Source organism: Asterias amurensis, chromosome 2, assembly GCF_032118995.1.
Source record: "Asterias amurensis chromosome 2, ASM3211899v1".
Taxonomy (NCBI): domain Eukaryota; kingdom Metazoa; phylum Echinodermata; class Asteroidea; order Forcipulatida; family Asteriidae; genus Asterias; species Asterias amurensis.
Genome location: NC_092649.1, coordinates 12,148,228 through 12,173,860, shown reverse-complemented (window position 1 = coordinate 12,173,860; position 25,633 = coordinate 12,148,228). Strand labels below are relative to the sequence as shown.

Sequence of the window (25,633 nt, the reverse complement as noted above, 5' to 3'; positions counted from 1 at the left end):
AAAGGTGTTCATTAATAAAACATGAACATTGGAACAACCATAATAATAGGCTCCTAGTTGAAAATCGTAAAATGTGTTCATTAATAAAACATGAACATTGGAACTACCATAATAATAGGCTCCTAGTTAAAATTTAAAAAAGATGTGCTCATTAATAAAACATGAAAATTGGAACAACCATCATAATAGGCTCCTAGTTGAAAATCGTAAAGTGTGTTCATTAATAAATGAAAAGTGGAATAACCATCAAATTGGCCTAGCGTACACAAGTAAGTTATACTGCCTTTGTATAGTCTTCCGACAGAAATACTTTAAGTATTTTTTATACTTTATAGCATCGTTTGGTCAAATAACAACCTTTCAATCCAACAGATCTGACAAACATCACAATTTAAAAAAAATGAAAAGAGGAATAACTGTAACATTAGCCTAGCATTGTAAGAAAGTTTCACTGCCTTTGTAACCTTCCAAGTATTTTAAGTAATTTTTATAGCATCGTTTGGTGATATCACAACCTTTCAATCAAGAGATCTGACATACTTCACAATAAAAATGCTTTTCAATCCATAACAACCAGTGAAGAAACCATGGTCTTGAGGCTGGTTCCAAATGGTCGACCACAGTAATCAAACAATGGTCAACCAGCCTGGATTCGAGTCAAAATTGTCAACTTTTTAGTTAACCATGATGCACACTTAAAATTGCTCCTGGTTGATATTGACCTTACCATGACCTTACTAACCCCATCATGATGCAATGAACCTCCAACCACAAAGTACACAGCTTTTAAAAGGATTACATACACAGTGTATTTAATGACATAACTGTCAACAGTTATCCCAAGTAGCATTCAGAAGAGATTAGTGGTAATTATGATGTTTATGAGTGGTTGGATGATAATAGCACTTGCTAAAAGCTGACAGGACAATGTACTTTGAAGTCCTAATTGACCATGAAGAAAGCATGGAGGAAAGAACACTGTGAGGGGAAACCATTTGATTGGATGCTTGGATTCAGCATGAACATTCAGTAGGCCCAATGAGGTTTGAAATTAGGATGAATATTTAGTAGGCCCAATGAGGCTCAGAATGAGGATGAATATTCAGTAGGCCCAATGAGGCTCAGATTAAGCATGAATATTCAGTAGGCCCAAAAAACAAAACCTTGATGGCAAACAATTTTCTTAATGTCTTTGTAAGTTTACTCTCTGTTCCTTCATAAAATTCCAGTCTTCGTCTTTTCCACAAACACCCATGTAAATATATATAAGGCCTCTATTTCCTGACAAAAAAATTAAGTACATTACAAAGCAGAATTTCACCTTGAATCCCCTAAAGAACAAAAACTTAACCCAGAATAATATGCTTCACATATCTGAGCCATCAACTAGGTCAAAATAACCAGGTTATATTTGTCTTTGTCAATAGGGCCATTGTCATAGCGCTATTTACTACAGAATTATACAGAACATTTCTCTATGCGCGACATAAATTCCAAGTCAAGCAGTACTATGGGTGTTGATAATCTTCTAAAACCAAAGATCAATAAAACAATAGGCAGCATAAAGTGGTCACCCTACTTTTCTATAAAAGAATCAATAACTGGACACCTGTTTATTGCACCAGTTGTTTTTCTCAAGGACAATAAGTCCAGAATGCCCAGGTTGGCAAATGAGGTTCGTTAAGCCTAACATCATATTGAGTTTGAAAATTTAGTGCCTAAAAAGCTAGTTTTCACCTTGGGAGAACAGTTAAAATGCAATTGCCAATATTGGAGTGGTGTATTTTAATAGCTTTTTATTCAGAGTTTATTTTGAGAAAGACTGGTAGAGTTTAATTACCAAGCATGAATATAGTTTGTGCGAAAGTTTGTTTAGTTGGAATACAATCTAAAGCAAAGCAAAACTGTTTAAATGAAGTAAAGTAAAAAAAAAACAAAATTAACCCAAAAACATGAAATGGAAAAAAAGAAAAAATTGCAAATGATGATTTTATTAATAAACAAAACATATAAATATTTGTGTGGGTCAGTATGTACATAAATATGCAGGTATACAGCCATACATTACTTTCCGCCCATTTCGTATTTAACTTTTTTTTAAATATAGGCCTACAGTTACAATGTTTTTTATTCCAAAAACCAATAACATAATTCACCTTAAGAATTGGGTTTTTCACAGTTACACAATTGTATAAATGACTTGTACACATAGAAAATGCTTTACATGCAGAATGTAATGATTAGTAGCCAGGTGTAACACAACCCTTACCGTTGCTAAATACTCACTTAAAGAAAGTGGACACTATTGGTAATTGTCATGACTAGTCTTCACAGTTGGTTTATCTCAACATATGCTCAAAATAACAAACCTGTGAAAAATTTGAGCTCAATCGGTCGTCGAAGTTGCGAGATAATAATGAAAGAAAAAACACTCTTGTCACATGTAGTTGTGTGCTTTCTGATGCTTGATTTCGAGACCCTCAAATTCTAAACTTGAGGTCTCGAAATCAAATTCGATGAAAATTACTTCTTTCTCGAAAACCAAGTCACTTCATAGGGAGCCGTTTCTCACAATGTTTTATACTATCAACAGCTCTCCATTGCTCAGAATCAAGTAAGGTTTTATGCTAACAATTATTTTGAGTAATTACCAATAGTGTCCAGTGCCTTTAAAATCATCTCTAATGTTAGGTCATGTGTACATGCTTATGCTCTATAGCAAATTAAGTCTGCACCATGCCTTATCTGGCAGTCTAAGATAAATGATTGCAATATTCTGTAATTAATTACGTGATTGCCAGGGATAATGAGATATCATTAATAACATGTACTCTACTGAAGACATATTATTATACATTGTGTATAGCATTGTCAACAATAAGCACCTAGACTTAAGTAATTACAAGGCAGCTACCGAGCACAATTCAGTTGATGAGTTTTTGTCTCCAGATTTTCCAGATGGCTAAACCGTGCAGGGTATTACATGCCAGGGCTCACCATAGAATCCTGTACTTACACGGCGAATCTACAAACTGTAAGGGCAGAATTTTGTCATAAACAAAGCCATGAAATTGGACCCTGGGTTGTGAAACAATAATACAATTTGTTGTCATAGTATTTAAAGGGAAGGTACACATTTGGTAATTACTCAAAACAAACATTAACTTAAAAACTGACTTCGTAACAACATTTATAGCTCCATGGTAACAAGTATAAAACATTGTGAGAAACGGCTCCCTCTGAAGTAATGTAGTTTTTGAGAAAGAGGTAATTTCTCACTAAATTATTAAAAAGACTTCTAGCTAGCTAGAGCACTGGTCTTTGACAATTACCAAATGTGTACAGTGCCTTTAACACACAAACAATTGAATTTTTCCCAATTCTTCTCAAAAACTATTATATCCTACATCTCAGAATTTAGTACGTTCCATAATAATCAATTTTTGTAGTTCATTGAGGGGACTCGTCATTTTCATTTACGTGACAATTTACAGGAAGATGGATACAATCCATACATACAAATGAACTAGCACAAAACATTTTCCCCAATTCTCTCATTCGCCCACCTTTCTACGAACTAATGTGATTAAACCGTCTGACATTTCCCTTCATTTGCATCAAATTTGTGTAAAAGAAAGAAAAGCATGCCGACAAAAGACCTAAAGCGATGCACACAGGTCACTCTGGTTTCTTTACAATTCACAAGGGAAACATCAACACAGAGCTGTCTCTGACAGAAATTAAGCCCAATATTGCATGAGAATAAGGCAAACTCCCCTGGGTCATGAATGAAGATAAGTCCCATGGGCCGTGGTGAAGATGAAAATGCTTGCATTTCACGATGAAAAATCATCAATTCATGGAGGTACTAGTGTTTTTATAAAGGTTAAGTTGGATTAAAATAGTGCTTAGACACTGGGGTGCATTTATACCAGAAATAATGAAGAGTAACATTTATATCAGTCTCCTCATTAAGTCCTTAAATGAGGCCGTGTCCGAATTGGCAGGGCGCCACGTCTGCTATTCTTAAACACTGATAGACGCGCTGATCTAGCCGTAGCTGTAGCCAAAGTCACCAATTCAGACACGGCCTCAGTCTCTCTGTAGAATTTACTTTACTTAATGGGAGTAATTTAAAGTTTTTCCATTTTTTTCTATAGAACTCAAACAAAACTTTGTGCAAAACAGTTTTGACTGTCTTGTAAATTTTAATTTGTGAACTAATTGCATCCGGATATAGATAAGCTTGGGCGATATTGATTTATTTTATAAACTCCCAGTGAAAGTTGTAAAAGAGACAGTCATAGCATAAGAGAGGTGTTCTAATGACCTATTTATCTGGTTTTACTCCAAACCTATGGGGTGCAGGATGTCTCAGCTAGGAAACACATCGCAATACTTAAAGTCACCTGGAAGTGGTATTTTTTCAAAATAAAGCTTTTGTCACTAATATATGTGTTTTGATGAGTGGAATGTGAATAAACAGTTAACTAAGGTTTTAAAAAATCAGTTCTTATGTTATTTACAAATTTAAGAGTAGACCCCGACCCGAGAGCGCGCTGTTCGTGACGTCAATCGAGGCAGACTTTGCCTGTAATGCGTAGAGTAAACACAATTGCAAAGTACATGTACGGACCAAGTCGTGAGTTTGTACGTTTTTTTTTCCGTCAATGCCGACCAGGTGTATTGCTGCTGAATGCAGAAAAACACTTTTTGAAATGTACCAACTCAAGACTTGGACGTACATGTACTTTGCACGTGTGTTTACTATGCCTCGATTGACGTCACAAAAGGGGTAGGCGGAGTCAGCCCCCCAAACAACTTTATATATTTTTTAAACATATAAATCGTGACAAACAATTACTAAAAAAATTGTTTAATTGTTTGTAAGCATATACTCTTATGTTTGAAAGAAAAAAAAATTATATTTCCAGGTGACTTTAATCAATATCCTGATATATCGATATTTCGATTAAAACCAAATCGATCCGATATCGAAATTGTTTCCAAATTAGTATCGCGATATTTGATAATATCGTGGTACCTCCCAAGCTTAGATATAGACTGTTTTGGTTTTTTTCATAAATACCAGGGCTTGATTTTTTTATACTGGACTGCACTGGCCATTGATTTTATTTCATTTGGCCAGTAAACTTGTAACCAGACAAGACTGGCTGCCTATAAAACAGTGGAATGACTGCTAAATAATAATAATAATAATAATAATAATAATAATAATAATAATAATAATAATAGTAATAGCAGGATTTTTCCCTGATTTTGAATCTGAAATATAAGGAATTATTATAACGATGAATTTGTAGTTTGTCTGTCTAGAATGTCTTCTACAAGCCTGGCTTAAATAATCTGACAGCCTCATATACTCTCTTTATTTTGGTATACATAGATTAACTCTTGTCTCTCCATATTCTGTGTATATTATTTTATATATCTGTAATATTTGTTCCTATGTAATTTAATCTTGAGAAAAGAAGTAATGAATAAAATGTTGAGTTGAATTGAATAGACCAAATACATAACATGTATAAGAAATTCATAAGCAAAAACAAACTTGAGAATCCATGGTGTGACCAAGTTATGAAATAGTCTTAATGCAAGGGAACTTTCTATTAGAAACAAATATCCATGGGCTTCATACAGTGGTGTGAATAACATAACCAAAGTAGAACCCTTTATTATTTCGTTCAAGTACAGGCGCTGAATACTGTTCTCTGTGTCACTGCGTGCCTTCCATGGCTGCGAAATTATACACCATGGGGATACCCTTACATCCCCCGGAAAAATTCATACTTTATTGTGCGGTGCTGATGGGTGAATTCATGCACAATCAATATCATGTAGCCGCTTACACAATTAACACCCATACCCCCAATACACGCTTTCTACAACCATGATAGGAGTTCAACATCCACTGGCGCACTCATTTAATGATTCTATTTTAGGTGGAGGTAAAAGAGTGACTATCTTTATTTGTTTCCATCGTGTTTTCTTGTCTGCATCAGAACGAAGCATACTGCCTTACTTCACAACCGTTATTATGCACCTCACATAATTTGGAGTGAATTTGCCCCCTCGTACTCTCGTACTAAAACAACACCTTGCATCAGTTGCCAATGCCTAATGTTAATGTCTTGAATGAGGAGAATATGGTAGTAAGTCAATGTATGAGGCAATACTACCTAGAATATGGTGCTACAACACCTTGCATCAGTAGCCACTGCTTCATATAAGTGTCTTGAATGAGGAGAATATAGTAGAAACTCATGTATGAGGCGATACTTTGTACTAACTCAATGCAATAGGACAATGGTACTAACTCAATAAAGGAGGACAATACTAACTAACTTTTAGATATGGTACTACAACACCTTGCATCAGTAGCCACTGCTTCATATAAGTGTCTTGAATGACAAAAATAATGTAGTAACTCAAGTATAAGGCATATTATAACACCCCTTGCAGGTATTGTGCCTGCTCATTGGTTTAGAGCGCGTCACATGACATGTCTTAGTTTTGCTAGACGACGGCCGTGTGATAGAGCGTCGGTTTGCCATGCGCTAGTCCGAAGACTAGCACATGGCGCCGTGCGCTAGTCCGACAGACTAGCACATGGCGTGCAGTACCCAGACGTCCGTTGCGTGTACGAGGATGATAAATTAATAGTCTGTAACCATTTCGGATTGTCCGACACTACATGCAACACAGTAGGTAAAAGTGTTTGCAATCTGTGTTCGCGTCGTCCGTGGAATGTAGCATTCAGGTCTGTAACTTAATAATAATAATACAGGTTTTAGAAATGTTTGGGGTGTTATAAAACAAATATTGACTGCTTTTACTCGTGCAATGGTTAAAAACTATGACTCCCTCGGTGATCCCCGGAGCGTTCTATTTTCCCGAGGCGAAGCCGAGGGAAAATAGAACGCTCCGTGGATCACCTCGGGAGTCATAGTTTTAACCATAGCACTCGAAGCAGTCAATATTTGTATACTATGGTACATGTACTAACTCAATGCAATATGGACTGTGAAAGGGGTAACTCTGTTTCAGCCCTAAGAGTAGGTGGCAATGGCCTCTGGAAAAAATAATTGTAGCCCACACCTTGAAGTGGTCTTTAGGCCTTGTGTGTCAGGCGACTTGCAGAAAAAAATATATACAAAAAAATAGGACAAAGGTACTAACTCAAAAAGGAGGACCATACTAACTAGAATATGTTACTAAAACAACACCTTGCATCAGTAGCCAAATTGTTAGTGTCGTGAGTGAGGAGAATATGGTAGTAACTTAATGTATCAAGAAAATACTAACTAGCAACTCCATGAATGATGACATTACTCACTAGAACATATGGTACTAACTCAACTAGAATATTATTCATTGAATGGGGACAATACTCACTAGAATAAGGTACTAAAACAACACCTCGCATCAGTAGCCAATTTGTTAGTGTCTTGAGTGAGGGAATGGTAGTAACTTAATGTATCAAGAAAATACTAACTAGCAACTCAATGAATGATGACATTACTCACTAGAACATGGTACTAACTCAACAACTAGAATATTTTTCATTGAATGGGGACAATACTCACTAGAATAAGGTACTAAACTCAATGAATTGAGAGGATGCTAACTAGACTATGGTACAAACTCAATGTATGAGGACGACCGGAACTAGAATATGGTACTCAACAAGGACAATCCTAAGTACTCAATGTATAGGGCCTAATAATTAGCATTTTGCTCATCCCAAAAATTAGCTACTGTATATAAATAAGCCAAATAAGTATTTTCCAAAACTGTGGGGCATTCTGGATTTTTTTTTTGGCAAGTTAAAGGAACACGTTGCCTTGGATCGGACGAGTTGGTCAAAACAAAAGCGTTTGTAACCGTTTTGTATATAATGCATATGGTTTGAAAGATGTTTTAAAAGTAGAATACAATGATCCACACAAGTTTGCCTCGAAATTGCGTGGTTTTCCTTCTACTGTGCGAACTAACACGGTCGGCCATTTATGGGAGTCAAAATTTTGACCCCCTTAAATGGCCGACGTGTTAGTCGACGAGGTAAAAGGAAAACCACGCAATTTCGAGGCATGTTTGTGTGGATCATTGTATTCTACTTTTACAACATCTTTCTACACATATGCATTTTATAAAAAAACAGTTACAAACGCTTTTCAAAGACCAACTCGACCGATCCAAGGCAACGTGTTCCTTTAAGCCAGTGACTTGAGCATTAGGCACGGCTTTCAGGTCCAAGGCCAGTGATTTTAGCTTCAGGCCTTAACTAAGCCTAGTGATTTTTATATAGAAGTCCTTTATGGATAATTATAGGACGTTTTGGATTCTTAAAAGCGTCGTTCAAAAGAATCTTTCCCCGCCTGTTTATCCAAGTGAGGCAAGGTCAAGTCACGTCAGACAAGGTTAGTGTCTACAATGTTGCCACAATTGTTATCAGAATTTTGAAGAATTTTCAGAGATAGGGTGGACAAGTTTCTGTGTCTTTTTGGCATTGATAGTGAACAAGATTATAAACTACAAGGATCTATGTGTGAGTTGTATAAAACTAATATGGAATGCATTTCATTCATGCATAGTTGCATACAACATATTCACTCAGAAAAATATGGCTTTTATGTATGTCACAGCTTTTCCAATGGAGTCCATTCTCCACCTTGTGATGACGACCTGCAACAATGCACTCATCCGCCAATATTTGAATAAAACTACAATAAAAATGACCTGCTGCAATATATGGGCGTCACATCTCTCTGTTGGTTTATTATTCCCATAAAACTTTCCGTCCCTCTCATGATTGACAGATTTTTAAGCTGGTAGTTCAAATACTCAACACAATACTTTAAATAGTTAATACTTTTAATTGTGTGGGGTTTTTTTTTCTTTCTAGTTAATTATTTAAAAAAAATTCTTTCTAGTTTTTAGTTATTTACAATTTGTTTTCAATAAAACCACGTTTTAGTTCTGTCTAATTTACATTGAGTTTTTTCAGGCTAAAAACTTGTGTACTGGTATGTCATTTTTATAAAAAGAAAAACAATCGTGAATGACATGACATTTCTACCTAGCAAAATATTCCTGAAAGGCAAAATGACAATGATAGAGTACCAAACAGCAGTAAAGTAGACATATTTTACAATGCGTTTGTCTGTATGTGTAGGCATGTTGTGTTGTCATTTTTAACAATTTTTTTGAGAGATCGCTATTACACCGCAATGCCCAATGACCATTTTAAGATGAAGGCTACAAAACTGATTTGGGGTATCGACCAAAATCAACTGTCACCAGGGGCACATTGCAGATCACTTGCTCCTGTGTCTGAAACAGGGTTACCCCGTCACAGTCCGTAAAGATGTACCTAGGCATAGGTATCATCCAGTATTAGAGCAGCATGTTGAGAGTATACAAATATTGACTGCTTCCAGTGCTATGGTTAAAACTATGACTCCCGAGGTGATCCCCGTAGCGTTCTATTTTCCCCGAGGCAAAGCCGAGGGAAAATAGAATGCTCCGGGGCTCAGCGAGGGAGTCATAGTTTTAACCATTGCACGAGCAAAAGCAGTCAATATTTGTTTTTTAACACCCAAAACATTTCTAAATACTGTACTACTAAGTTACAGACCTCAATGCTACCATCAACGGACGACGCGAATACAGATTGCGAAAACTTTACTGTGCTGCATGTAGTGTCATGTAATCCAAAATGGTTACAGACTATTAATTTATCATCCTCGTATACACGCAACGGACGTCTGGGTACTGCATGCCGTGTGATAGTCTTCGGACTAGCGCACGGCAAACCGATGCACTATCACACCGCCGTTGTCTAGTAAAACAAAGACATATCATGTGACGCGCTCTAAACCAATGAAAAGGCAGAATATTGGTAAGGGGTGTTATAAAATGCACTAGTAGCTTCCCAACCTTTCTGAAGCAATTATGGTTAAAGGGACACTATTGGTAATTAATCAAAATAATTATTAGCATAAAACCTTAAGTTATGGGGAGAGGTTGACAGTATAAAACATTGTAAGAAACGGCTCCCTCTGAAGTAACGTAGTTTTGAGAAAGAAGTAATTTTACACGTATTTGATTTCTAGACCACACATTTAGAATTTGAGGTCTCGACATCAAGTTGAAAGCACACAAGTCCGTGTGACAAGGCACACAAGCCCGTGTGACAAGGCTGTTTTTTCTTTCATTATTATCTCGCAAGTTCGATGACCGATTGAGCTCAAATTTTCACAGGTTTGTTATTTTATGCATATGCTGAGATACTGCAAGTGAGAAGACATTTACATCCTCTATTCTTAATTCAAGTCTTCTTTCACAATTGATTAGGAGTCACCATGAATTAAATCATGTTCTTGAGAAGGGTTTCAAATTGTAACCACGTTTTATGTAAAAACTCCTTGTTGTTTACTAAAAGAGGTATGCTCCAAGTTCTTAAAAAAGAAAATTAATTCAGTCAGATTAAAGCATCAACCCCTGAAAAAGAATCTGATCCACTGCACATGACGTTGCTAGAATTACACTCAGGCGACCAAATGCTTTAATCCTCATAAATAGGAAATTACAAAAGTTAGCATTTGAGCGTAGCAGCAGGAGCCGGGGTTTAACTGTACTGTCTAGCCCCGAGCATTCTAAGCGTAATCAACCAAACTGCTGATGTACGTGGCTAACCAAAAGGTCAATCACCCATGCCTAGAGGCAATACCTAACAAATAAGGATTACGTGTTGACGGCATTTTTCCAAGTGAACTATTTGACTGCGTAGTAAGCTGTGGCAGGTCTCTAATCAAACTGGACTAGTAACGAGTTGATCTGCTTAGAGCCAAAAGATGCTGGATTACAAATTATGAACATGTCACCATGATTTTCAATGTGAGTGTCAAACCAGTCGGTTCAACTTGCAATTTCATGTTTGGCTTTCTACATGGATGCCTTTTGATTCTCCAGTATATGTAGAAGTAGTCTTATCAATTTAAATATGAAAATAACATCCGTTGTTAAGTGTGTGATGTAGGGGAATGTGCCTCCCCCTCTTAGTTATGCCACTGCACTCTATCAAAACAATATTCGCTACTATGTAAAACCTACAGTCATGTTTCCACGCAAGTTGCTGGTACCTGCATACTGACCATTTGTAATAGTCCATGCTCGTGTAAATGTAGGTATATTTTATAAGAGATGTTAAATTTGCATCAGGGATGAATATTAATTTTGGCTTTTACCCATACGCCGATGTATGTTAGCAATGTATACTCAGTACTTTCCCGAGTCCTGTGAAAAAATATCACAGGCGTATTACTGGGGTGGAATTCAAACCCATGACCCTTGCAGTTCTAGAGCAGTGTCTTACCAACTATAATAGACTACTGTGGTTGCCAAGGCAGTTTGAATCCTATGTTTTGGCAGCGGGTACCGCAACGATAAAGAGATGTCAACGATAAGAGATGTAGGTATATTTTGTTATTACTGACACGATTTCAGAATGAATTGTCGATGAATGTAGAATATAAAGTTCACGCTAACAATCCTCCAAGTAAAATTCTGTCTGGGTAATTGTCAAAATTGCTGGAACAGTCAATCAAAGACCCTTCACATGGATGCAAGTCTTTGCACACCTTCAAAACTTTTTGGAACAACTTTGGTCCGTTGTGTCAGGCCTGGAATATCAATTCTGAGAGGGCAAGGCTATTTTCACTTTGCTAAGAGCACTTCCATTGCAAAATCTTGATGTCAATGGGAAGCTTATATGAAAGGGCACCTAGGCCAAAACAGGGGCAACATTACAGGGACCATTGCTTCTGTGGCCTCAGTGTAATTCCAGACCTGTTAACACATGAAGGAAACAAACTGGCGCATTTTTAAAGGGCCCCAAAGTTCAAGCACGCACAAGACTTGCAGCCTATACCAACTGCTTATTTTGATTGTCGCAATCAAAATAAGCCTGATAATAAGAACCGTGCCTGAAAATCCTAACATAACATAAACTGTTTATTCAGTGTTAGACCAGTCGGTTTGCCACAGGTTAGTTGTCCGAAGGATTGAATGTGTTTACTGAAAACTAGAGAGCAAGAAATGATAATCAACTCTTCCCTAAAACAATGATGTACTTTGTGCATCTTAAGATGAGATGTCAATATCCAAAGCAATAACTTGTATTATGGAAGAAAACACTTTTCTTTATAATTAAACAGATCCATTGGCCCAATTGCATGGCTAGATGCTTTTTGAATTCTGTGCTAAAAGTTCATTTTATGGGTTATGGTGTAAGCACCCATTACACTTAAGGGTGAGGTGGCCACAGACTCAATTCCATGCCGAAATGATGATGTGTTAACAAAAGCGTGTTAAAGCCATTATACACTGTCGGTAAACAGTATTGTCCAAGTCCCACACTTCGTGTATCACAACTTATATATAAAATAACAAACCTGTGAAAATTTAGGCTCAATCGGTCATCGGAGTCGGGAGAAAATAACGGGAAAACCCACTCTTGTTTCCGCACGTTTCGCCATGTCATGACATATGTTTAAAATAACTCTGTAATTCTCGCTATCGAGAATTGATATTGTTTTAATGTTTTCTCAAAAAGTAAAGCATTTCAAGGAATAATATTCCAAGAGAAGTCTTTCACCATTTCCTTCTGTAAACCCTGTAAGTTATTTGTAAATCTGTGAACTTTTTTTCTTCTTTTCTGTACCGAAAGTGTATAATGGCTTTAAGAAGTGGCTTAAAAGTTTTTTAGCAATGTTATTCCACATCACACATAAGAGGAATAACACTCTGGTCTTTTTGTTTTTTAAAGCAGATCATTTATTGTGTACATACTGTACGGTGGCTCAACACTGCTGCATCTGCATCTGCCCCCCCCCTCCCCTTGTAAATATTCTTTTCCCGTAAGAGTTACCAGGGCTGTTTATTTAAAGGTTTTTACACCCCCATCCCCCCACCCCCAAGACAACACCTTTATCAAATTTGTTTGTGCTAGACAATTGTTGTCATATTACAATAACCACTTAGCCTTCACCAATATTTTGATGTGATAAGACGCGCTAACTCCAAGTGATGTGATCTGTACTTTATATTACTGGCACATTTTTTCCCCCTGGTGCAATCACAGTCCTGTCGTCGTGTGTTCCCCCCCCCCCTTCCTGTTTGTTCTCAACTTTCCTATGTGATATTTTGTCTGTAAACACGCAATTGATGGACAGGCGCAACACCCAGATGATGACACCTGCTTTCCATTTCATTCGGGTTCGCTGTCTAAATGTTATTATTGCACGTTCTTGAATCTTGGCGCAGATGACAAGTCAACAGTGGCTGGGCTGGCGCATATATAAAGGCCGGGGTCACTCTTACGCAGGCTTCTTGGCAAAAACTTAATTATATCTTCGCGTCTCGGTTTGCTGCTGGAAATGCTTTCAGTAATATTATTGTCTGGATTTTTCGAGCGAACGGACATGACGGACATGACGGACAATCAACGAGATGAAAACAACTCAACAATCAACCAGACATAACCTAAATAGAGCTGAGTTAGCGGATAACGCTAGACAGTCTGTTGAGGACCTGCCTAACGGTTTCAAGACATTGTTTGTTTGTTTGTTGTTTGTTTGTTCACTTGTACATTTGTTTAGAGATCTTCCCATCAAGGAAACTCGGCAAACTCCCCCAGTGGGATATAAACACTAAGCTGCCAACATCAGCAAATCTCTCTCATACAAAAATTGGTTTAATGTTTATGATTATGAATTGCACAAACTCAAGAAATTGTGATTCATAAACAAGACGACAATACTTATTGAAGCCATTGTGAAATCAGATGTTAGCTTGGGGGTTTAAACCCACAAGCTTGTAATTGTAAGTCCTGTGGTCTGTACCCAAATCAAGAACAAAATGTTCAAACATTTTCACTTTTAAAGTCATTGGACACTTTCGGTAAACAGTATTGTCCAAGTCCCACACTTCGTGTATCATAACTTATATATAAAATAACAAACCTGTGAAAATTTAGGCTCAATCGATCATCGGAGTCGAGAGAAAATAAAGAGAAAACCCACCCTTGGTTTCCGCAAGTTTGCTGTGTCATGACATGTGTTTAAAATAAATTGGTAATTCTCAATATCGAGAATTGATAATATTATTGTTTTAATGTTTTCTCAAAAAGTAAAGCATTTCATGGAATAATATTTCAAGAGAAGTGTTTCACCATTACCTTCTGTAAACCCTGTAAATTATTTGTAAATCTGTGAACTTTTATTTTTGTTCTGTACCGAAAGTGTATAATGGCTTTAAAATTAACCACTTTTTGTAGCTCATATTAAAAAAGTAAATCCATTCTGGTGGTGTTATACAAAGTATATTTGTGCACCTTATAGTAAGCTAGACATTGTTTTCACTGATGGTTTCAACTACAAACACTGACTACTTTAAATAGAAACTGCCCTGCATGATAGTATGAAGTTTTGTAGAAAAGACTACAATTCTACTAAGTATAGAAAGTAAATTACTTTGAAAACGAGAACATGGACAATCTTGACTTTTCAATCAGTTAAGATTAAGAAATCAATTTATCCTCGTTTGCTCCTGTTGCATAGATCCAAGTTATTGTTCTATCAATACAACTAAAGAATTGTAGCATGTAAATTTAATCTTGCGGGAGCACTCTACACAGCTTCTGTATGATGACCATGATTCTTAGTATTATCTTGTTCCATATTACTGCATCCTCGCACTGGCATGCATGGTGAGGTATCAATGTATATTATTGGTTTGCTGTTAATGGATGTGTACTTTGTTGCGTAGATTGTGTGTTCTTTTAAGAACATGTCTTGCTTTTTCTTGGAACTTGGGAGACCTGAGTAGATTTTCTGATTTCCAGAGACATCTGAAGAGAGCTGTTTATTAACTACTAGCAGGCCGGAAGGTAGAAAATCCAGCCTGGACTACTACTCCTGCTTAGTGGATTGAGGGGACTTTTCGTTATTTAACTTCATTGCCACAAGGAGTGAACTCTTAATTGGTCTCAACGTTTCGACTAGCCTGCTCTACTCATCGTCAGGAGAATGTAGATTCTTAGCTTGACAGTTTATGCAAATATATGATAATGACTTCCTCTTCGGTTTATGATTGCTTCTGCATGAGTACTCTGTTATGAAGCTGTGAAATTTTTCCGCCCCAGAAACGGGCCTCAATAGTTAGGACTCTGTTCCTGTGTACAGAGAAAGAGTCCTATATAGGGCTAATTCTTAGCTTGACAGTTCATGCAAATATATGATAATGACTTCCTCTTCGGTTTATGATTGCTTCTGCATGAGTACTCTGTTATGAAGCTGTGAAATTTTTCCGCCCCAGAAACGGGCCTCAATAGTTAGGACTCTGTTCCTGTGTACAGAGAAAGAGTCCTATATAGGGCTAATTCTTAGCTTGACAGTTCATGCAAATATATGATAATGACTTCCACTTTGATCTATGATTGCTTCTGCACGAGTACTCTGTGTTTGCACGGGGTTGGAACATCTAAGAGTACTCAGCAGCAGTCAAAGACTGCTATAATATGAAGAAACTCAAGGACACGTTGAATATTGGAAACAATCAAGATTAACAAGATGATGTCTGATAAAGGACAAGGACAAGAGCGAATAAAAGGTCTTTGGCTTTTATGATCTTTTCTCCAGGTGTCTTTAGTGTGAGCTAAAGGAAGAGAATCGTTCGTTTTTTGTGAAAGCCCTTGTAGTGTCAAAAATTAAGCAATTGCTGAAAATGTTGAAAAGAGTTTAAGACGTAAATCCCTTCATACTCTGCATAATTTAAAAATATTTGTGAGACTCGGACTCAACGTTTGAACATCTTTTTTATTAGACAATGATGGCCCTACACTGAAACCACTAGCCTCCGGTCACTGGTCCAGTTAAAAGTTCCAGCCCTGAAACCTATTATTTTTATGTTTTTTGACTTACCACAATACCTGCCCAGTACGGGGCATCCCTGGTCTTGATGGATGGCGTCATCAAGTGCATTGTAACTCCAAAGACCATGATGGTAAAGCCTAACAACAGCTGTAATGTAACGAGGCACACCGGCAGGGTACAACACTGTAGGTCATACTTGGGCTTACTTGGCACATTGGATACTTTCCGAACCGGCGTGGCTGGGTTGGGCATTCGTTGGAGATCGGACTGGATGCTGTCCAGATGAGAATGATCAGCGGGGACCGGGGTCGACAGAGAGGGCTCCAGGGAGGTGTAGCGCAACTCCGGGGAACTGGAACTCCGGGAGCTGCGAGACATTCGCGCCACGGACAACGGTGCCGTGGACCGAGAACTATTAGACTCGTCACAGTCCGGCATGGTTAATGTCGCCTCGGGTGCTTCACCATGCATCGTGTGCTTCTTACTGGGTGTGGTGTGTGTAGTGATATCATTGATGTAGAAGCATTGCTACTCCTGCAAATCAGAGGTGAGAGAGAGGACAATAAATGACATTGAGACGTGATCTGATCATGAAGCTGATAAATGAGGCTGGACATGGAACTGTTACTTCCATATTATCTTAGGTCTGTAGCGACACAATACGTGATGGCGCAGGATTAACATTTACAAATGGAAAAGTACAGCATCCCTCGCCCCACTCGACCTGCACCTACTAATGCTGATTGAAATGGTGAATTGGAGAAACATGTAATGAGATCCTGAGAATGGGTTTCCTTTTTTCACCGCTCTGTGAAAACTAAAACAGCGTAATCAAAAAACAATTTATAGACAACTATGTATGTTGAGAGCAACTTGTGGACATTTTTTTTTGCATTTCATCTTTTCTACAACCTATATGTAACATTTGACGGTAAGATTGATAATGTGGCCTGGCAATTCTTAATAACTCACCGACTTAAAACATGACACTCAATGTCTTTCAAATTATATTAACCACATCTTCACATCACCTAGGCTATTCAGCTTTTACCATTGACGTTTCTGTTAGACTCAATCACTCTCAAAAATGTTCCACAGCTCACTTCTTTACGTCTCTAAATGAGGTCACAACTGACTTCATTACATCTAGAGACGCTGCATCCAGGACTGACTGCATCCAGGACTGACTGCATCCAGGACTGACTGCATCCCAGTTATAAGTTTGAACATCAAATCTCAAAATGATGAGACAAACACCACAAGAACATCCTCTCTTCTTCATCAAACACACATCTATAAATCTAAATCTGCTGGTAATTCATAGTTCCAGATGCATTTGTCCGAGGCAATCATTACGAAAACAGCTGCTCATGAGGTAATGATAATGGGCACGTGCATTCACTTAGTCAGCAGTTGAGCTTCAAAGAACATTTTATCCTCTACATTGCATATGCTGTACAGTTTGTAAAGCGAAACAGTCTATTTTAAAAATTACTTCCGAGAAATGAGATTCAAGTTTCGGTCCAAATTAAATTCCTGATTAAGAAACCTGTTTTTATTGTAGCAAGTCTGGTTGAGTCATTTCTTAATCCATTTGAAAGTTTGTCATGTTGTATGTTTTCAATTACGGATTAGTCTTCCTGCCTTGACATAACCGCTCCAGATTTTTCGATGACATTTTTAAAACGCTATCACCTTTTGAACTGAAATTTTCAAAGATTCTTATTTTGTATTGTATCATATATACATATAAATTGTATTAAAGGAAATAAAGCGGTTCTAAAACCAAAGGTATACTTTGCCTTTAAAGGGAAGGTACACTATTGGTAATTATCAAAGACCAGTCTTCTCACTTGGTGTATCTCAATATATGCATAAAATAACAAACCTGTGTAAATTTGAGCTCAATTGGTTTTGAAGTTGGGAGAAAATGATGAAAGAAAAAACACCCTTATGGACGAATTTGTGTGCTTTTCGATAGGAATAAAAGACTTCTAGCTAGAAGTCTTTTAATATTTTAGTGAGAAATTACCTCTTTTTCAAAAAATCTGTACTTCAGAGGGAGCCGTTTCTCACATAGTTTTATATTATCAACAGCACTCCATTGCTAGTTACCAATCAGTTTTTAAGTCAATATTTGTTTTGAGTAATTACCAAACGTGTACCTTCCCTTTAAAGAGAAAGTAGACTATTTTTGGGGAAAGAGTAATGCTAATAAAAACAATGTACAAACAACCAGTGAAAATTCCAACAAAGAAATTCAGTGGCCATGTTTTAAATAAAAACGCTGATTTTGTTTTTTTATGTTTTGTCATCCATTGTTTGTGCATTCATATTGGGTTGACTGTCCGCTCAATATTTTCAATGGTGGTTTTATAGGTCTTCAAATGACATTTCCTTGAATTGAGAATAGTAATTCACAGTAATTGTGACATCAATTTCTCTCTGGAGGATTGGTATTGGTGCGACTCAAGATGGAAATGGTTCTCTGGAGGATACTGGTATGAACTTTGTCAGAGTGAGCTTTCAGACGAATATATTTCTTTAGTAGATTGGTACTATTTTATTGTTGCGGTACCCGCTGCCTCTAGTTACCAGGCATTCTCGTTAGTCTAGTTGGTAGGTAAAAACCAAAATTAATATTGGTAATGTTATAAACTGTTTTATTAGCTTTCAAATGGAAATATTTCTTGAAGGATTGGTACTGGTATGAACTTTACAATCAGTGAGCTTTCAGATGGAAACAGCTCCTTGGAAAATTAGCACTATGAACTTTAAAATCAGTGAGCTGCTCTGCAACCACCAATGTCAAAAACTTTCAGGCACTTGGCACTTATTTGGTGCTTGTGTATGTGAAATGCAAATATTTGACGCAATCCTTTTCAAATGAGTCATGTTTTTACATGGTCACCCCAATCTACTTTGGTCAGACATGTCACAAAATCAAGAAGAATGACAAGGAACCTGCGTAGATTTCACCAAACTCTTCCAAACTTAGGATTTATCCTAGGACTTAGGAAGAATTAAATTCCATATCCGAAGTTACTCGTCCTGACTCGAGATAGGATTATTCCTAGCGTTTCGTGAAATCGGCTGAAGGTGCTCTATGTCCTGATGCTTTTTTCGGGGAGGGGGGTGGGGGGTCTGTAATTTTTTTTATATATATTTGGATATTTCAAAGTCGCACTTCAAGGTGTTATGATTGCGATGGGGAGTGGCAGAGCGAGATCATACACCATGCAGGGAATGAGGTTGATACCGACAAGGCATGGGGTATAGCGTAGCGAGATCATACACCACTGGGAATGAGGTTGACACTGATGATGCATGAGGTCCCATGCCTGTGACAGGTCATTATCTTATTCATTCTTTTTTCCAAATCTACCCTCACCATGAACCCTCAAGATTACAGATAGCATACTGAAGCCACTTTGCTCAAAGTAAAGTCTTCATTACTATCAGCTCAAAGTCCACAGTCCAAAGACAAATAACGTGTTGGTTATGAATGGCTTCCTTCACGCCTATTTTAACTCTACTCTCTATGAAGAAAAAAAACACCTTACCCGCTCCATATGCAAAAAGAGGCAAGTGAGATTTCAAAAATTAAAGACTGTAATACATAGAAATGGTTCAAACAGAACAAAACTGCTATTGATTACTTCCCAAATAATAATTTGATACCTGATTTGTAAGTGAGTTTGTCAATCACCATAAGAAATAGTTCTCTTAATGTTTTTTTGTACATAATCTTCAAGGAAAGCAAAACCCACTTTCAAGTCCACATTGACAGTTTACCTTGTATTTCAAGAACTGCTTGATAACACAACCATCGGGCTAGCTCTGTGTTCTAGTGGTAGACATCTGCTCTAGCAATGCAAATGTCGTGGGTTTGAATCCCACCCCCACTCGAAAGATTTGCCTGTGACATTTTTTCACAGAATTTGGGAAAGTACTAAGTACACAGTGCTTGTCTACATCAATGTCATGATAAAAAAACAAAACTACACCCTTTATTTCTGATGCAAAATTAACATATTAAATTTATTATTGTGTATCTGAAATGTTAAAGATAACTGTTATTAGCTTGATATGTCTGTCCCACTCTTTATTCAATGTTTCATTTATTAATGAATAGCAATCTATTAATGAATAAAAATCTTGTTTTTAAGGACAGGGTAATCCATACAATGGGGGCTGGAGGGACAGGACTCTTTGCAGTCGCGCTTCAGTTCACTACTGGTTCATGAGCCAACACACTATGCGCAAAGATGCGTGACTGATACGCCGAAGATGGTACACCAATAACATTACATAAATCATGACAGGATGACTTTACTTAAGGCTTAAGACACATGTGTGGATTAGCTTTGATTCTGTCACATGACAAGCCACTCATCTTGAAAATGAAGTTCCATCTGGTGGTTTTAAAAAGAGTAAGTAGTCTTGTATCTACTGAAGACATGCTTTCATAACACAGTCTGAGAAATGCACGGATTAAACTGTGAATAACATTTGAAAATACTTTATTTTTATACTGATAAAGATTTGTATAATGCAAAACACTCAGCACTAGTTAAAGTTCTGCAAAAGTTAATGTTTTTCCTCAGTCGCGATCTATGAATGTGACTCAAATTATATACCTCTTGAAACCCAAATGGCTTTTAATTTAGAGTGAGCTCATTTTGTTTAAAATACAAATTCCTCTAATACTACACTTGTGAACCAGTATTTTGTTTTGCAACTAATACATTCACTTGTGATTTACAAGCATTGCTAAAAGATTAAAATTCTTTGAAAATAGAAATGGAGAAAAAAATAACTATGGAAAAAAAAACAAGAAAAAAACATGGCTTTTCTCCAATAAAGTACATTACAAAATAAACAAACATATTGTTAATAAGTTTAAATAGTATTCCTGTTTTATAACGCGCTTTCGCTCAAGTACCTGTTTAAGATTAAAATAATGTAAGATTTCTACAGGTGAACATGAGCTGCCTATTTGCTACTTGCAAGATGACAAGTGCAAATATCTATGCAGGGATGGGGGTCAATGTTAGTAATTACCCTGATTGGGAGTAAGGCGCTTAACCAATTGACTTTATGTCCAGTACTGAATGGGAATGGTACCTGCAATCCAGAGATATAATTCTCTCTGACAAGTTGTCACTTATCAACAATGACTTCCTATTACACATGTACTCCAAGTGGAGTAAAAGGAAAAGTGTTGATTATTGAACCATCATGAGATTCACATGCATCTGAATCAGGCATGATAAATGGTCCTTGAGGAAAAAAGTTGAACGATTTCATCAAGTACAAGGTCTGACCTACATGTACATACTTGTACACATTGTCTAGGCTTTTATAGACCTTTCTTCAGGCTACACAATTTTTACCATGTTTCCAACAGCAAACGAATTGGAAATTAGATTTAAAGACAGTGGACACTATTGGTAATTGTCAAAGATTAGTCTTCACAGTTGGTGTATCTCAACATATGCATAAAATAACAAACCTGTGAAAATTTGAGCTCAATCGGTCGTCGAATTTGCAAGATAATGAAAGAAAAAAACACCCTTGTCATACGAAGTTGTGTGCTTTTTGATGCTTGATGGGGAGAGGCTGATAGTATAAAACAATGTGAGAAACAGCTCCCTCTGAAGTGACGTAGTTTTCGAGACAGAAGTAATTTTCCACGAATTTGATTTCGAGACCTCAGATTTAGAATTTGAGGTCTCGAAATCAAGCATCTGAAAGCACACAACTTCGTGTGACCATGGTGCGACAAGGGTGATTTTTTTTCTTTCATTGATATCTCGCAACTTTGACAACCGATTGGGCCCAAATTTTCACAGGTATGTTATATTATGCATTTATGTTGAGATACACCAACTGTGAAGACTAGTCTTTGACAATTACCAGTAGTGTCCAGTGTCTTTAAGTTATAAATACATATCTTTTTGTCTAAACAATTTTGAGTTACCAAGAAAATCACTTTGTTCAATTGATTGTTCTCCTTAGTGTGTGATGTGTGTTTAAATTAAACTATCTGTACCATTTGATGTGTGTTATTAAACTATCTGTACCAATATTGTTTGCTTAACATAAGTTTATTTCAGGAACCCTTTCCCCTATTACTCACTCTAAATCCAAGCCAAGCTTCTCTGATCAGGAAGACTGTGTGAAAAATGGCTTAACAGAAAGCACTTAGTGATTAAAGGAACACGTTGCCTTGGATCGGACAAGTTGGTCTATAAAAAGAGTTTGTAACCCGTTTGTTATAAAATGCATATGGTTTTAAACACGAATATGCCTCGAAATGGCTTGGTTTTCCCTTTTCTTTGCGAACTAACACGGTCGGCCATTTATGGGGAGTCAAAAATTTGACTCCCCATAAATGGCCGACCGTGTTAGTTGGCGAAGTAAAAGGAAAACCGTGCAATTTCGAGGCATGTTTGTGTGGATCATTGTATTATACTTTTGCAACATCTTTCTACACATATGCATTTTATAACAAACGGTTACAAACGCTTTTCAAAGACCAACTCGACCGATCCAAGGCAACGTGTTCCTTTAATATATGTCTAGATTAAAGACCAACTTGTCTCTACTACATGTTGACAAATAAATCCCTCTAATCACTCCTGACGACATAGCAAAGAGCAAAGAACTTGACTCAACCCCAAGTAAGGTCAGCAGTCCATATAAACCATGGATACTGACTGCTTGTTACTGACTGCTTGTTACTGACTGCTTGTTACTGACTGCTTGTTACTGACTGCTTGTTACTGACTGCTTGTTACTGACTGCTTGTTACTGACTGCTTGTTACTGACTGCTTGTTACTGACTGCTTGTTACTGACTGCTTCATAAATTTCAAGTCTTGATAAATTACTTTCAATTCTATTGAGTAATGAAGTAAAGCCATTTCAGAGATAATGATATCAATCTTTTCTAAACGTCTTACTGCTTGTTCGAATATGAAAAGTTAAGTGCATGTTAAACTGTTTCAGGAAGCTTTTCTCATTTTTATTCTCGTCTCAAATGAAAAAAATTGGTCCAGTCAACTTTTTGAGCTACAAGCACTAAGGTCTTGTGAATTTTCTTCCGACATTCATGAAGCCCTGTCATTGCTTATTTATAACATGAAGAGACGGTTCAGAGGCTCATCAGGTTCATCTTATAATAACTATGTGATTTTTTCCTCTTTGTACACGACTGCAAAGTCAACAGGATCAGAAAATACTACATTTTACTGCAAACAGTTTCGCTAATCAACATCCAGCTTTTTCAAAGTGACTGATGCTTTGCGGTTGATGCAACTTAGCCAAGAAACTGACCAGAAGCTGGGCGTTGACCGACAAAGCTTTCAGCAGTAACACACTAGTGTTTTTTCCTATCCTCTCGACTTTGAGGTCTTGCCAAAAGAATAAGCCATCATTAGTGAGGAGTACTAAGATTAAAACCAAATGACAAACATTCACCTATTGCAATCAAGATTAATATGTATAAAAATGAAGGCGCCTTGCAGACATTGCTCCATCAGTAGTCAGCCTTGGAATTATTGAAAACATCCACTTACTCTCTGTGGTGAATGAAGTAAATTGCCGCCTTGTATGTAGGTCAAAAAATGTGTGACTGTATTATGCTCATTTCTGTCAAGTAAGATTGTTTTAAACAATATTGTCTGATTATGCAGCACTGTTTATTTGGGCCCAAGTGTGGAAGTTATATTCTTGACGACAGCTCCAAACCCCCCTCAGTCAAAACAGCGAGAAAAAAACAATGAAACTCTGAACAACTACTTATACTGATTTAAAAACAAAATACATGGTGTACCAGAAATTAATAAATATTAATCTGCCACCTGCAAAGCTGTCATTGCTACATGAAACATCACATCATGCATGATCTGTACCAACCAGTATGCCAATAAAAGTACACTACACCTTCCCTGCATTCTAACGAAAAATTAGTCAACTTGAAATTTGAAACCAACCATCCATAAAGACTAACTCTGACTACAATGTTTTATACGTTAAAGGGAAGGCACACGCTCGGTAATTGTCAAATATCAGTCTTCTCACTTGATGTTCATAAGCATAATATAACAAGCCTGTTAAAATTTGGGCTCAATTGGTCATTGAAGTTCCGAGAAAATTATGAAATAAAAAACACCCTTGTTGAACAAATTTGTGTGCTTTCAGATAGGAATAAAAGACTATTTGAGTGAGAAATTACCTCTTTTTCAAAATCTACGCTACTTCAGAGGGAGCCGTTTCTCACAATATTTTATACCATCAACAGCTCTCCATTACTCGTAACCATTTGGAAATTGTTATGATAATATTTCTTTTGAGTAATTACCAAACATGTACCTTCCCTTTAATACTGACACAAGAGTAAAATTGTCTTTATAGACAGGGGGGGGGGGGGGCTTTTTAAAGGCAAAGTATACCTTCTGGCTTCGGGAACAGTTCCATTAATCCCGTATAAAATAAAGATATTTACCAAAAATACAACGGTTAAACCTGTGAAAATTTCATTTCAAAAGGAAGCACTTTTGGGGTACCGTCGCCGGAAATCTGAGACGATTATGTCTGCACAAGAAGAATAACCTGTGATTAGATTACACAATCTGACAAATGTTTTGTGCATGAATCATTTCTCAGACTGAAACTGTTTTGAACCCGCTTTCTATTAAAAACTCATTTCTTAGAAAAGAATTGCTTCTAAAAGTGTTTTAATACATAGGAGAAAAGTTGACACAACCATTTACTAATTCTAAAAGGGCTTACAGTTGCAGCAATTGAAACAAAGCAGCAGTGATTTTTGTGGTCCTTCACTTTTTTTAGACAGAAAAATATATGCGTTCTTTAACTTGAACTACATTTCATTTGACATTCGGGATAGAGTTTGGACTTACCGTAAACATGTTTGGCATTATTATGCATTACTACTACCGCTTCCACAACAACAATATTAATTTTTCATAATGGTGAATTTCTTTGATAAATTCGACATTTATAAATGTGCATTACTGAGAGAAAATCGTCCTTGGATAGAGATTACACTCACATTCGAACCATACATCTTTAAATTTAACCCAGGATTGTGTGCCATCCTTATCTTTATGTTTAAAGGCACTGGACACATCTGGTTTTAACTACTAACAAACTATATATTAGCATAAAAACTTACTTGGTAACAAGCAAGTTGACAGTATAAAAAAATTGTGAGAAGAGACTCTCTCTGAGGATTCGTAGTGACTGAGAAAGAGGTAATTTATCACATAAATCTTTAAAACTGAGAAAGACCTGACGCCTTATTCAGGCTTCTTGAAGCACACAAATTTGTGAAACGAGAGTGTTTTTTCTTTCATTATTTACTTGGGCAACTTTGACGACCAATTGAGCAAAAATTTTCACAGATTTTATGCATGTTTAAACACGCCAAGTGAGAATACTGGACTTTGAAAACTATCAAATGTGTTCAGTGCCTTTAATCTCGGAAGAAAACAACAACGCTGACTTTTTGTGTTTAGCCACAAAGGCATCTCAAGTGCAACACTACACAGAGAAACCAATTGAGTCTGGTCCCTAATAGAATAATAAGTACCTAAACAAACATTGGATGGGTCCATGGGCAAAGTTCCATGCTATACTGACAACGAACCA

The 25,633-nt window shown here is 36.9% G+C and overlaps 1 protein-coding gene across 1 annotated transcript in view; it reads right to left on the bottom strand.

Annotated features, from left to right (window-relative positions):
- The window catches only part of LOC139954166 (sarcospan-like), an 85,648-nt gene that overhangs the window by 44,977 nt on the left and 15,038 nt on the right, over positions 1-25,633 (bottom strand). Inside the window, exon 2 of the mRNA XM_071953859.1 lies at positions 16,005-16,490. Within this exon, the coding sequence (XP_071809960.1) occupies positions 16,005-16,427 (423 nt within the window). The 5' untranslated portion in view covers positions 16,428-16,490. The remainder of the gene's footprint in view (positions 1-16,004; positions 16,491-25,633) is intronic.